The sequence below is a fragment of the Prinia subflava genome, chromosome Z (genome assembly GCF_021018805.1).
Source record: "Prinia subflava isolate CZ2003 ecotype Zambia chromosome Z, Cam_Psub_1.2, whole genome shotgun sequence".
Taxonomy (NCBI): Eukaryota; Metazoa; Chordata; class Aves; order Passeriformes; family Cisticolidae; genus Prinia; species Prinia subflava.
The window spans coordinates 11600519-11613811 of record NC_086283.1 but is presented as its reverse complement, the minus strand read 5'-3'; the positions used below and the strand labels follow the sequence as shown (position 1 = coordinate 11613811).

At 42.4% G+C, this 13293-nt stretch overlaps 1 protein-coding gene across 3 annotated transcripts in view; it reads right to left on the bottom strand.

Annotated features, from left to right (window-relative positions):
• UNC5C (unc-5 netrin receptor C) overlaps positions 1-13293 on the bottom strand; it is a 257297-nt gene that overhangs the window by 54783 nt on the left and 189221 nt on the right. For all 3 annotated transcript variants that reach the window (XM_063422938.1, XM_063422936.1, XM_063422939.1), the window contains exon 4: positions 7423-7526. In XM_063422938.1, coding sequence (XP_063279008.1) covers positions 7423-7526 — 104 coding nt within the window. The remainder of the gene's footprint in view (positions 1-7422; positions 7527-13293) is intronic.

Sequence of the window (13293 nt, the reverse complement as noted above, 5' to 3'; positions counted from 1 at the left end):
CTGGAGATGTTCTAGAGTGGATGTTTACTTTTGCCCAAATATTAAAAATGTATATTTACTGGTTAAAATCAAAACAATTCTTGAATATGTACGTAGCTCTATGTGTTCAATTAAATCAGGCACATCCCTCCAGCTGTTATTGATAAATGTACTGATGGTCATACCTACATATAGAAAAAGCATGGGATCAGTTTTTTCCTTATCATGACAGCAATCATTTAATTGGCAAAAATTATGCCATGAAGGATGGGGTAAATGTATCCTCTAGGGGATGACAGCTATGGAAAATTAAAATTACAACACCATATACATGTTTTTTCTTATATACAAAGCCCCTGGAACAAAGCATACACAAAATCCCTTTTCTTCTTGCTAGTTTTCTACACAAGAAGGTATTTTTGTTTTGTTTGTTCTCTTGCTGACTAGCAAGAGAAGGCCACTCAGTTGAGGTGTGAGAGTGGTGAATGAAAACCTGACCCACAGAATCTGCAGATGCTGAGAAGCTGGAGCACACCTGGAGCCAGCTGCCTTTTGGTCAGAGCTCCTTAGCACCCTGGATGCAACTTGCAGTTCCATGAGGCACATGGATCCTGCCAGCTGCACTGGAGCTGCACGTCCAGGGCTGCTAATGGGCTGGCAAGCGAGCCTGAGCAGGAGACTGAGCTGTCCCTGCAGCCAGCGGGGGAAGGCATGATCCAAGGTGTCTGTAATTTAGAACAACATACCTTGTAGTGTCTTTTCTGTCATCCTGCTCCCTGGTGAGAGACAGATGTGTTGTCTCTAATCATTCACTGATTGGTATCGGGAGATACATTAACATAATTGGCACATTTGTTCTAATTAACAAAAGGAACCTGCCACATGCCAACCAACCAAAAAAAAAAAAAAAAAAAAAAAAAAAAAAAAAAAAAAACAAGACCATCAGCAAGAACAGAGAACTGCAATAACCACCTCAGCTCCACCTGGGAGCTGCAGCCAGACCTGTGCTGCCACAGAGTGTTTCCAGCAGCAGCAGTACACACAGACACTGAGATTTGCAAAGCCAGGCCAGACTTCTGTGCAGACTAAATGAACATAGGGAACATAAATCACACAAGCGATTACACACACAGGAAAACCTATTACGGAAGCTAATTGCTGATACAAATTTAGCCATACCAAGTTACCAGCATTCCTGGGCACTTAAATCTCTTGGCACACTTGCATATGCGTGACTGTTTTAGAAACTGGTAGAGCAGAAACAGATCTGCTCTGAAAGAAACACAAGGATGGAAAAAGAATATGATCTCATCTAGATGATGCCCTCTTGATCATAAGAGTTGTTCCCTACACGTCTGGCAATCTCAAGAGCTAAGTCGACAAGGTCTGAGCTCTGGATCCCAGATGCTCATTGCCTTGTCTGCACCAACCTGCCCTAGAGTCATCTTCAGAGCCAGGAGCACCTGCTGAAAACAGTAAGTCTTCTACCCTCTAGACACAGGAAAAGCCCACCAGTGCAATTATCCACAAGAAACAAGATGCAAACATCTGGGAGCAGCGAGAGACTTGCCTTGATGAAAGGCAGTTTGTAATTTTTGAAGGTAAGAACATTGCACCCGTGCCTTCCCCAAGCCTGGTTGCTTTCCATCTGGTTCCCCATCCACGCTGGATTGTGTCTGGTGTTCTCTGCAGCTGTGCCAACTGCTCCCAGTGGCACGGCTCGCCTTGCAGCAGTCCCTGCTGAGCTGGCACCACCTCCAGCAGCCACAGGGAAATCTCAGCTCCCGGGCTTCACCTGGATTATAACACATACACACACACATTCCAGTAATAAAGCATTTGTGAAACTAACTAACTACTGATTTGAACACAGTACGAGATGCCCAAGTGAGACTGAGAAAACTCTTAGCTCTTTTCATATGGGTCAGCAACAATTTAAGGTACCTTGGGACTTGAATGCCTCTTTGAAGAATATCACTTGATTTTGGATCTGGTTTCCTCCAAGCAACTGTCTGCTGAAGAGGATGTTGTCCTCTATGTACTATTTACTGGAAAGATATTTCATACACATTTAAGATGGAAAATAAAAGGAAAAATAAGTGATCTCCAAAGCGGCTGAAAGTACAGCTATGAGAGACTACAAAACATAATGAGAATGAGACAGCAAACACAAACCACCATGTTCAGTTGTTCTTATTGTGCTTCTGCTGCCAGGAAGGAGAATTGTTGTTCCTGCTGTGGAAGCACTTCCTTAATTACACATATTTGCAGCTTTGTGCTTGCAGGGTGTATGTACAGATGCTGGATGCCTCCAGCCCCATTATAGCTTTTCTTTATTCAGAATGGGGAAGTTAAGCCTCAGAATAAACTTCTGAGGTGTACTGGTAGCAGCAGATGGAGAACTTTATTTCACAGAGTCTCAAATTCAAACACAGACCGTGGCATTGTTAAATGAAAGGCACAGCATCTGCTATGTGGCCATCAGAAGCTACTGGGCTTCTTTTCCCACCAAAAAGAGGAACCTGAACTGGAGGCCCACAGCTCACATATTGACTGACACTTTTGGGCACCATGTGGGCATGTGGACAGCCAGGCTGTGTTAGCTACACCAGGATCCCAGAGATGTCTGCCACAGAAAGCCAGCTGTAGAGAAGAGAATAAGCTGTCAGGGTTCATGTCAGTGCTTTTGTAGAAAATCTCCCATTGTAATATTTCATAAAGGAACTAGAAGTCTGACTGTTCCCCAGTCCCAAAGATCATCCTTGCGTGAACTGAATCATACAGCAGCTGGATTCACTTTGGAGCATGCTCTGCCCTCACCTACATACCACATCAGTGGAACTGGACTAGAAAGGAAAAGTACAGGGATAGGTCCCATAGAAAAGTCAGGTCACAAAAAACCCCAGTTCTACAAGAAGATCTGGAGGTTGTAGCCTTTGTCTCCTGCTTTACAAGAGGGACTTGACCACCCACCAGTAGGCTGGGGGGTAAAATGTGTGTTAAAAGGGACAGAAATGTAGGGGACCAGGTGCTGACAACTGCAGGGTGCTTTATCCTGTACTTTTGGAGGACAGGCCTGCATGGCCAGACCTTACCCAATGGCTCTCCAAAGCAAAGGATGAGCAGCCCTCATTCATTTTGGGCTGTGCTCCTTTAAACAAACCTGCTTCCCCCCTCCCCACTCTTCCTCTCACTGACACCCAGAAGGAGTTCTGCTGTAGGTCACAAGGCACTACAAAGGACAGTGCCACTTTTCAGCAATTAGCATTTGTGGCCACAGACTTGTCTCTCTTGGAGCTAGTTTTCCTGCTGTGAATATGAAACACTGTCTCAGTGACACATACCTGCATGGAAATGCACACACATGAACTCCCAATTAAGGGATAACGACTGCAAAACGTAAGAGGCTCTCGGGAAACAACACAAACATCAGTCATATTAATAATCAATTAGATGGAGCTTTCTATTTGGAGAAGTCCCTAGCTTCCGCCAGCCTTTGCCTGGGCAAGAACAGCTGAATAAAATTTTTGGAACAGTCATCTTAACTCGGCAAAACATCCTCTTCTGCCTCTTGACTCAGTGATCCTTTTCCCCTTGCTCTAGTTCCTAATTAAATCCATGAATGTGGATAAATATCACATCCAGTTTTAAACCCAACTGGGTCACCAATCGGTACACTACACCCTGTTCTGCAATTAAATTACTCTGTGAAACACCTCAATTGAAATTAAAGAAGCAATTACGCCCCTGTTAAAGGCACCACCAATCACACATATCAACTCAAAAGTTCATCTGGCAGCTTATGGCATATTAACCAATCTTACATCTCATTTGTGTTTTGATCTATAACCTACCCAAATGAGCTAATTTGATGTGACTCAGTGTCTCTAACTATATTTTATCATGTGCAATGCAATGCCAGTGTCTTGCAATGAACAAGTTAAATGAGCTAAGGGGTTAATTGCTAACAGCTCAGCCATTACTGTTGGAGCATCACAGAATGGGATCCTTCCTGCCTTCTCAGGTTAGGTTTAGAAAATCACACACAGAGAGCAGAGTGGAATTGGAATGGATGTTTCTCTTTGTGCTGGGGAGCTGCAACTGTCTGATTTCCACTGAGCGTGAGGCTGGCAGGTCAGACTGCCGATCTCACCACCTTATCCTACTTCTCCCCATTGCAGAAAAGCAGAAGGCAGAGAAGCATAGAGCTAGGGGAGGGTGCCCAGGTTTGTCTATGTCCACTCATTTTCTTCTCTTTTTGTCACAGCAGGAATAAGTGAGTTTTCCCCTTCCCTGCTCAGCTACATGTGGAAAACCACAGTGTAACAGCACCTGTGCTGGTTCTTCTGCTGCTTGCCTGGGCGATGTATTGGAATCAGCCCAAACGTTTACCTGGTTGGTTCAGGACCTGTAGGTTTGTTCAGCTTGATACTGGCTATAAACCTGGGAGTGGGGAGGGATGCCATGGTGCGGCTGACACCCGTGCTGGTCAGGGCTGGTGAGCAGGGCTGTATGATGGCAGAGAAGCTGATCTGGTTTTTACAGAGAACATGGAAACCCTTGGTTCCTTATGTTGTCCCAAGTGAACAAGGAGATATCCTTTGATTTGACCTCAGGCTCTAAGGCTGGTGTATTTTAACACATCTGTTTTTATTTGGATTTTGGCTTTTTTATTTCTTTTTTTGTAGTTCCCATGACCTGAGCCTGCTTTAATGCTTGTCATGTACTAGTGGATATGAGAGACTGGTAAGTGTTGCTTTAAAAGCTTTGCCTGCCCATCTCTGTCTTTGTCCTTTTGCCCTCTGGAGAAACCGTATGTTGCTAGGCGGTTCAGCTTTTCAGTAGCCCTAAGATCTGCTCTAGCATTGATCCATAAGAGCTTGACACAGTTAATTGCAATTAAATATGCTGGGACTGATAAGACTGAATTCCCCAGCTACTGAAAAGAAGACAGAATTTATCCCTGAGCATGCTTGTTCCCACCACTTTGAAATACCAGGAAAAAAAGAAAAACAAACTAAACAGAGAATGAAGGAGAGAATGGAATCAAAGACAAAAAGCAAGTGAAAGACGTTGGGACTCTGGACTCCAGCACTGCACCACATTACACTGAAAGTGCATTTTGTGCAGTCTCACAGTGTAAGCTTTACTTCATCTGTTTTTGTGTTAAATCCAAGGGCTCCTTCAGAAGCCAGTAAGTAAAAAAAAACAAAAACCAACCAACCAACCAACCAACCAACCAAACAAAAACTAAACAAAACACAGTTTCCAGAGTAGGAAGAATCTAAAGTACATTCTTACCAAAGCATCTGGAATGCTGCGCACAGCTGCAGTGTATGCATTACCCTACTCTACTTGGAATCAAAGCAGTGTTTCAACAAGATGGAAAAGAGCCTCAGTCTGCTGCCTGCCTTCTCCCAAGCCCTTCTTATAGTTACCTATAACCATCATATCAGAAACTTCCCCAAACAAATAAATGAAGTCTTAAACAAAGGACTCATTCATCTTTGGATTAAAATAATCATGTAATCCTTAAACCCACCAAGTTATCTTTCATCTTTCCTTTTTTTTTCTTATATTTATCTTACTAGCTTCAGCAAGTGGCTGTAATAAAGTGTCATATTAAGGTATTCATATTCATTAGTGTTCAGGTCTTTGTTCTTTTAATAGTGTTGGAAAGAATCTACAAAGAGGCTGTATTAGGCGGCTGTCCAATCTGGGTGTTTGATCTCTTTCTGACTTCAAAAGTCAGAAGAGGAAAAAACCCACATTGAGAATGGTTCTTTTGAATGTCAGATAGGGAGTATAAGATTTCTGAGCCTGCCAAGTGTTAATTGGTGTCTGCCCTGACCACGGTACAAATAAGATTCAGAGTCAGTCAATGCACCATCATGAAGAGCTATTGACAGAGTGAGCAGGATACTGGAAGGCAGGAAAAAGCACAACTGTTATGGCAGCAGCTCACAGAGGATTTTTTCAGAGATCACTTTCCACAAATCACATTAAATTAGGCAGTTTATGTCTCAGCCACGCGATGGGGTACAACAGACCTTTCTGAGGGAACAATCGGCCTGGCTGCTGAAATTCCAGTGGTGCTTGTAACACTGCATAAAAACGAACTACCCGTCAGCGTTAATCTTTGTTTCTAGCAAAGGTATTGAAGCTCCCCAGTACTACCCTGCACTGCCTGAACAACATATCCCTGCGCAAAAACTCCTGTCATGGTACAATAAGAAGTTGATTTGATGCAAAGAAACATCAGAAAGGAAAATAAAAACCGCTGCTAAGTTCCTGAAGAAACCCAACTGATTACTATTACAGTTGTCAGCAAGCTGGCTTGGCAGACATAAACACTCTTTGCAGTTTCGGAGATCTTAATGGGGAAAGAAAACAGCCTGCAGAAAAAGAAAATGGGAAAAATCTTCTGTGCTAATTATTCTTTCTGATGTTTGTGGACACGTTTCTGCAATTCTGATTAAAGCTAAACTTTGGTTAGATGGGGAGATAGCACTTTAAGCTTCATCTCCTGAGAAATCAGCCATCAGCGCTGAGTGACAACCACTTTGCTACTTAGCCATGACAGTCTGACTTATCCTAATGCAAATTGGCAACAGTTTCTTCTGTGCGTGGCAGAGGAAAACCGAGGAGAATTCAGATAGGGGAATTACCGTCATTAGCAATCAATTTTTCTCTTAACAGCCGCAATGGATTTAGGATTTCAGAGGCCCCCTGTGACTCAGGGAACCCCCTTCCCTGAGCTGGAGTCTGAAGCTGGAGGCACTGCTGCACTTAGGGAAGCTGCTGCTCACTGCTGTTGTCAGGCACAGATTCTGTTGAAGGGCAGGCTGGCTCCTGCAGGGGGACGACAGGCTACCCACTCTGGGTTTGCTTAAAAGCAGGTAGGAAAAACAGCTAAGGCCCTGAAGATGGCTTATTAGGCAGATACATCCTCTTCTTCCCCAAACCTCATGCTGCTTTACCTGGGAGCCTGTATTCTACCAGGGTACATCCTCTCATGCCAAGTTGGCAGGATAGTACATACACATGTGAGTGAAATTTAGTCTGGCAAACTTAAAATTAAAACATGTTTCAAAGGTGCCCCTCAGAATAAGTGATTTTTTTTTTCTTTAAAAACAAAAGGAAAGATGGCAGGCTGGTATTAATATGTTTCCCCAGCTACATATCCTCTGGATGCCAGATATAGTTGTGATTTTTCAAAGGGAAGAAAAAAACTGAAACCATACTGCCTGCAGTTCTGCCCAGCAAGGCACCACAACCCAAAGCCATTAATCAGGTCCCAAACAATCTTGTCTATGAGCAGCAGTCATTCTGCTCTCCATGAGCACCCGTTCATCATGCCCTGCTGTAAGTCACTGCACCATTAGCCACCCATCAGGCCTTATTCAGGATGTCCCAGCGCCAGACACTGCTGCTGTTGCTCACCTCAGCTACTGGGATGCCTTCAGGGGGACGGCATTGTAGCAGGACCTCTTGCTCCAGGGACACTTCTTTCCCTAAGGGCTCCTGCTCGAAAGTTTTCCGGAGATCTGAGAAGGAAGAAGAAAATAAAATCATTAACATTATCATCAGCTGGTCGTTTAAATTACATTTGATTGCCACACTGGATAAATGCAAGAAACAAAGAAAACAGCAGTTCTGCTCCCTGTAAAATAAAGCATTAAAAAAGTCTGCGTCGTACTTTCCCTTCATTCAAACATTCAAAATTAAACAAAGATTTCATAGTGGATTTATTACTCACATTGTGGTACAGCCTGTGAATCCAGTAAGCAACCAAGGCTTCCTGTAGAAGGTCATGTCCAGACCTTCAGAACTGGACAAAAAGTGAAATAAGTCCCTTCTTCAGATAATTTATGTTTGGTAAACTGTACCAGTGAAGTACTAAGGAAAATCAAGGAAAATTAAATAAATCTGTAAAACTACAGCACATAAACTGAGTTGCCTTAAACTCATAAGTGAAAGTGCTCATGCTGTGATTTAATGTACTTTTAGCTGATAAGCATTAACTTTACAGCTTTAGCTAATTTGTCTATACTGTATCATTATCCCTATAGGACTAAGTTATTGTTATTATTATCATTATCATTATTATTATTATTATTATTATTATTATTATTATTGTAGTAATAATAATGATAATATTAAAAAGTCACTTTAAGGAGTTGAATTATCTTTGGATCCCTTCACAGCACCACAGAAATGTGGCAGACTGACAGGGCATCAAATGCACCTGCAAAGATCAGACCTGTTCATTGTACTGGACAGCTGAAAAGTCTGGCTTTTTTGTACTCTTCTGTAACGTGTTTGCACTGATGGAAAATGGACTTGAGAAGTTCCTTTGTAATCACTATGTCCGTGTTTCTGCCGTGGACTGGCACCCTTTCCACTGTGCCAGGGAGGATGTGGATTGGAGAACTAAGCATTCAGCCCCTGTAGTTACTGGGGATATTTCTCCCTACTGCTGGTTCCTTCCTGCAAATGGATGTGAAACCATTCTCAAAGTTACATCAAAGAGCTGGCCTGACTTCAAAAACTTTACAACCCAGTAATTTTTGTTTTACTTCCTGTTCTGAAGTCAAACGTTTCCGTACATCAGCTTACGATGAGGTTGCACAAATACTTGTGTCATATTGGCAACAAGACACAGTCATATGGGAACAATTTAAAGGCCAGATATTTCGTATTTTGAACCCATAACCTATGACTTGGCTGGAAAACACATCACTGAATTGAACTGGTTTACAAATAAACCACACAATGAGGTATTTCTCTTTCAGATTACCTCAAAGACCTGATGAAGAGCTGACCCACAAGGAACTGCATCAGTGCTGGTAGCAAAAGGCAAAATCCAGGGCAGGCAAATGCAGAGATGGAAAAGGAGATGGGGTGGCCGCCATCAAAATCAGCTCCTCTGATACCCTGAAACTTTGAATAGCATAAGACCTCTATTTCTTACCCTATATTGGGAAAATATGATTGTTCAACCACCTGGAATTAAGTATCAGTTCAATGACACAATGGAAAAGCTCTGCCATAGCTGGAATGCTCATTTTAACTTAAAATAGTGGCAAACTTCTGACATCCAAGCATCTCCCCAGTGAAACTGAGGCATCTCAATACTTCCTCTGCACCATATGCATGAGAGAAGCAGCTCCACCTCACTGCTTTCCCACCAGCAGCATTCTTGCTCCCTCTAGCATACAGGGCAAGGATACTGAAAGCCTCTCTGATGGGATGAGATTTATGGCCACCGTTTAAGGTACTGAAGTTAAGCTTTGGTACCTCCCACAGCAGCAATGTAAGAAATTGCTATCCCCAGCTCTCTGCTTGGTTGGAATTACCTCCTGTCAAAAGGAAGTGCATGCCAGTGTCACAACTACCTCAGTACAAACCTCACTGTTCCAATCTCAGCTGTTGCTGAAGGGGGCTTTACCCTACAACACCAAATAACTTAGGGCAAAGAGGAGGAGCAAAAATCTGGACATGAATGTTTCTTAGGATGACATGCCAAGTTTTGCCAGGCTGTGCCTGTCAGCATCCCTGTCACACTGGAGTTATTCTAAGACAGTGAGGCTCGTTCACAAGACAGCAACCACAGCAAGTCTCTGATGTCTGTATAGAGCACCCAACACATTGCCAGCACCAGCAGCTTCCTCCCACCCTCTCTGACAGGCCACCCAGCAGACATTTGGGTTCTGCGGCTCCCTTTGAGTAAACCTTAAACCCTCCAGGTGCCCATGGGTGGGAGTCATTCCAAGGGCAGAACGCTGAGTTTTGGCTTGCTGCAGTTCTGCACATTAAACACGGAAATGAGCAGCTCTTTCAAGACCTGGTACGTTTCTTGGGAAGTTACATTCCTCTTTGGGCCCAGGCTCCTCACCCATCCTGTGGGCTTGATAGGTATCCTGGGCACACATAATGTGAGGATAATGCAGTTTGCTTTAAATTAGCAAACAGCTGGGGTTACATTGCTAGCAGTACCCATAAGATCATACTATTACTAGTTTCACAAGTATCTTCAGAAGAAAAGGATTACCTCTACCTCAGATACACCTTCATGCATTTAGGTACACACACGTGCACAATGCAGACAATTATTGTGCTCTAATATCACAGTTGAGGGAACATGAGAAAGATACTGTAACAGTAATAGAAGCATATAAGCACAGTATTAAATAGCATATTAATAATAGCTTTCAGGTGTTCAGGCTGAAGACAGTAAAGGAAGATTAGATAATAATCTGAATTTTTTTTTGACATGTTGATTTACTGTCCTGCCTACCTTCCTGAAATATTTAAACAGAGCTCCGATTCTACATTGCCTCACATGCACAATAATCACCTCTCCCAGAGAGCAATTGCCTTTAGAAAAATCTCCACGTTTTAGTGCATACAAAAGTAAATACGTTAATCTAGAAATGTGTAATAATAGTAAAAAAGTCCCCCTTTAGCCCCTTTGTCACCAAAAGCTGAAATTGCTGGGTACAAACAGCCCCTTTTCCCTGGGAACAGTTGCAGTGGTGCTGCTGCAGGTGAGATGAACTCTGTGAGACCCTGGCTCTCCTGGCTGCCCCCACACACAGGGCCTTGCTGTGGGAGGATGCTCTAATGGCACCAATGGGTTCAAGCATTTCAATGATCCACAAACTAAAAATATACTAAGTAGGTCCTTTGACATAATAGGCAGTAATGTTCTCAAAGGAGCCATTAGATACTATTGAGTAAATTATACTAATCTGGCAGGGGTGAAGGTATATAATTGTGTATTTACAAGACTGGGAGCTCTTATATCCTGTTGGCTCCCTCCCACGTGTTCACAGCTTTATCCCACCACCTTCCACAGCAGCCATGTCACCTACAAATGGCTCCAGAGAACAAGAGTGCAAGGCACTTATGGTTAGTTGACCTAACCAAGCATAAGGTTGGCTGTTTAAATCCACAAGGCAGATTTTTAAGCGATGAAGAAGCAGAGGGACTAGACAAACACCTTCATCACTTGCTGTAACTATCATGAAACACCCTGCTTGGACAGCAGTAGGTTTTGAAATGACTGCTTGTTCTCCATGGCCCTTGCTGTGATTTTTGTGGATAACAATGACATCCTTCTAATTCTTCAATCTTCAGCTTCCTTTACCATTTAACAATTATTATCATCATGGAAACCTCACACTGTCAGCTGGGAGTAGGTGAGCTTGCTAATATACTGAGGCACTTTGGATCTTTCCCAAGGAAAGTATTTTCAATAGCACTCTTCAATTTCTGAAAGTGTCATTTGAGTTACAATTGCTTGTGAGTGAGGACAGAAGGGATTCACTTTCCCAGAGAATCATAGGAGACTAATAAAATACATCCCAGTTAAAAAAAAAGAGAAAGAGAAGAAGCTTTAACAATCTTCAGGAAATATTCCTGGAAAAGCAAATCAATAAATTATTTGATCCATTCTGGATCAGGACCTCTGTGTCTGTGAAGAGGCAGTATGCATTATTAAAGCCTCGGGTGGGCAGCAGCCCTGTTACTGAGATGCTGAGAGAGCATCTTCCCAACCCTCACCTTCCATAGCGGGGACAAGAGAGAAAGGCAGCTGTACTTTCTTTCCATTATTTGTTTGGTAATGTAGAATAATCCTATATTGCCAGTGTTAGCAGTACTGTTCCTCCCCTTATGCAGGTAATACTCCCAAGTGGAGAGCTAGGGTGAACAGTGGTGCTGAAGGGCATACCTTATCTTTCACCATCTCTCTGAAAGAGGTCATCCAGCTGCAGGTAGGGATGTCTCTGCCAGGCTCAGGTAACAGCCTGTATCCCCACAAGGAGCTTTATCCCACTTCTACCTCCCCTTCAAGGCTGTCTTCATGAAAGAAACCAAAGGCAGCATTTCTGGCCCACCACCTTGAGCCAGACCATTTTCCTCACTAAAGCATAGTCCTAGTAAATTAAGAGGGGGCTCTTGTGGCAAATATCGCAGCATGTTTACAGCATACTTATGGTGAGGCTTCCCTCCCAGACTCCTGAAATACTCCTGCACAACCGTCTCTGGTAAGGACATATGGCTACATAAGAGCTGCATGGAAATAGGAGAATTTTCATAAGCATAAAACTGAAATAAAGTAATGGGAAATCAGTCTCCCAGTGTGCACAATGTTGTTAATTTTACTTTTGAATTGCTATGCTTTTTGGACAAAGGTGCATTAGGTCTAATTTTTAATGCACTGCTAAATTACTTCCTTATATGTTCAATGCATTTTTATCTTACAAAACACTCAGAAGTTGAATTTTTGCCTGCCAAAGGTAATAGATTATACAGGAAGTCAATTCCCCACTTCCTTTTATACCTGTCAGCTTCTAAGAAAGAGCGAAGAACTACCCTATTATTTCTTTTTAATCAAATATATTTTATCTCTTTGTTGTTCAGGGTTTCACTGTGATGTGTGGGTGGGTAAAACTATAAGGATATCTTTTATCATTTCTGAGAAATGTGATAAGAGGCAGACCAGGCGCTTCAATGTGGTGCTAATGCAAGGGTGACTAATGAATGAGCATGAAAAACGGACACTTGTCAGCCAGGAATTAGATGCAAACCAGATGAACAGAACAAGGCAGCATTACTGTCAGGGAAAGATGGATTTCTGCCCTTGGTAGACCTTTAAGACTCTCTTCTCCTTCTAGTAACTCCAGCATCAACTTTCCTCCTATAACAAACAACCTAAAATATGAGAAAGCTTTAAGAGCACAAAAAAACCCCAACACTTTTTTTTCTATACAACTGTCACATTAACTATGGCCATTGAGAGAAATATGTTCAGTGTGTGCTTTCAGAGAAATAAGTGTTTAAGAATGTGATAAGATCTCCACAAAAAAGCATGTATTTTGCTTTACACAGGTAAGTACAGGATGCTTTACACAGGTAAGTACATATAGCCATCTCTCTAAAACCAAGCATGTCATAAGAACAAAAACCCCACAATTAAAACACTAGAGAAAAAGTGAATATGGCTTGGTATAATTTTAGCTATTATTAGAGGATTAGAAGATTTCAAGTTTGCCTCCTTCCCTTGACAGTGTTCTCAAGAGGCAAGGTTCAATTCTGTTTTAACTCTACCTGGTCTAATAATAACACCCAAACAGAAAATTAATTGCAGGAAAAGACTGGTAAAACACCACTGATGTTCTACAAAGCAAAAGAGAAGCCATATGCTTGTGAAAACACATCTCAGTGAATTTACTCCCATACTTGGATGACTGATTCTTAGTTTGAGAAACATGACTAATATTGTAAAACTGATCTCTTCCTCCTTCA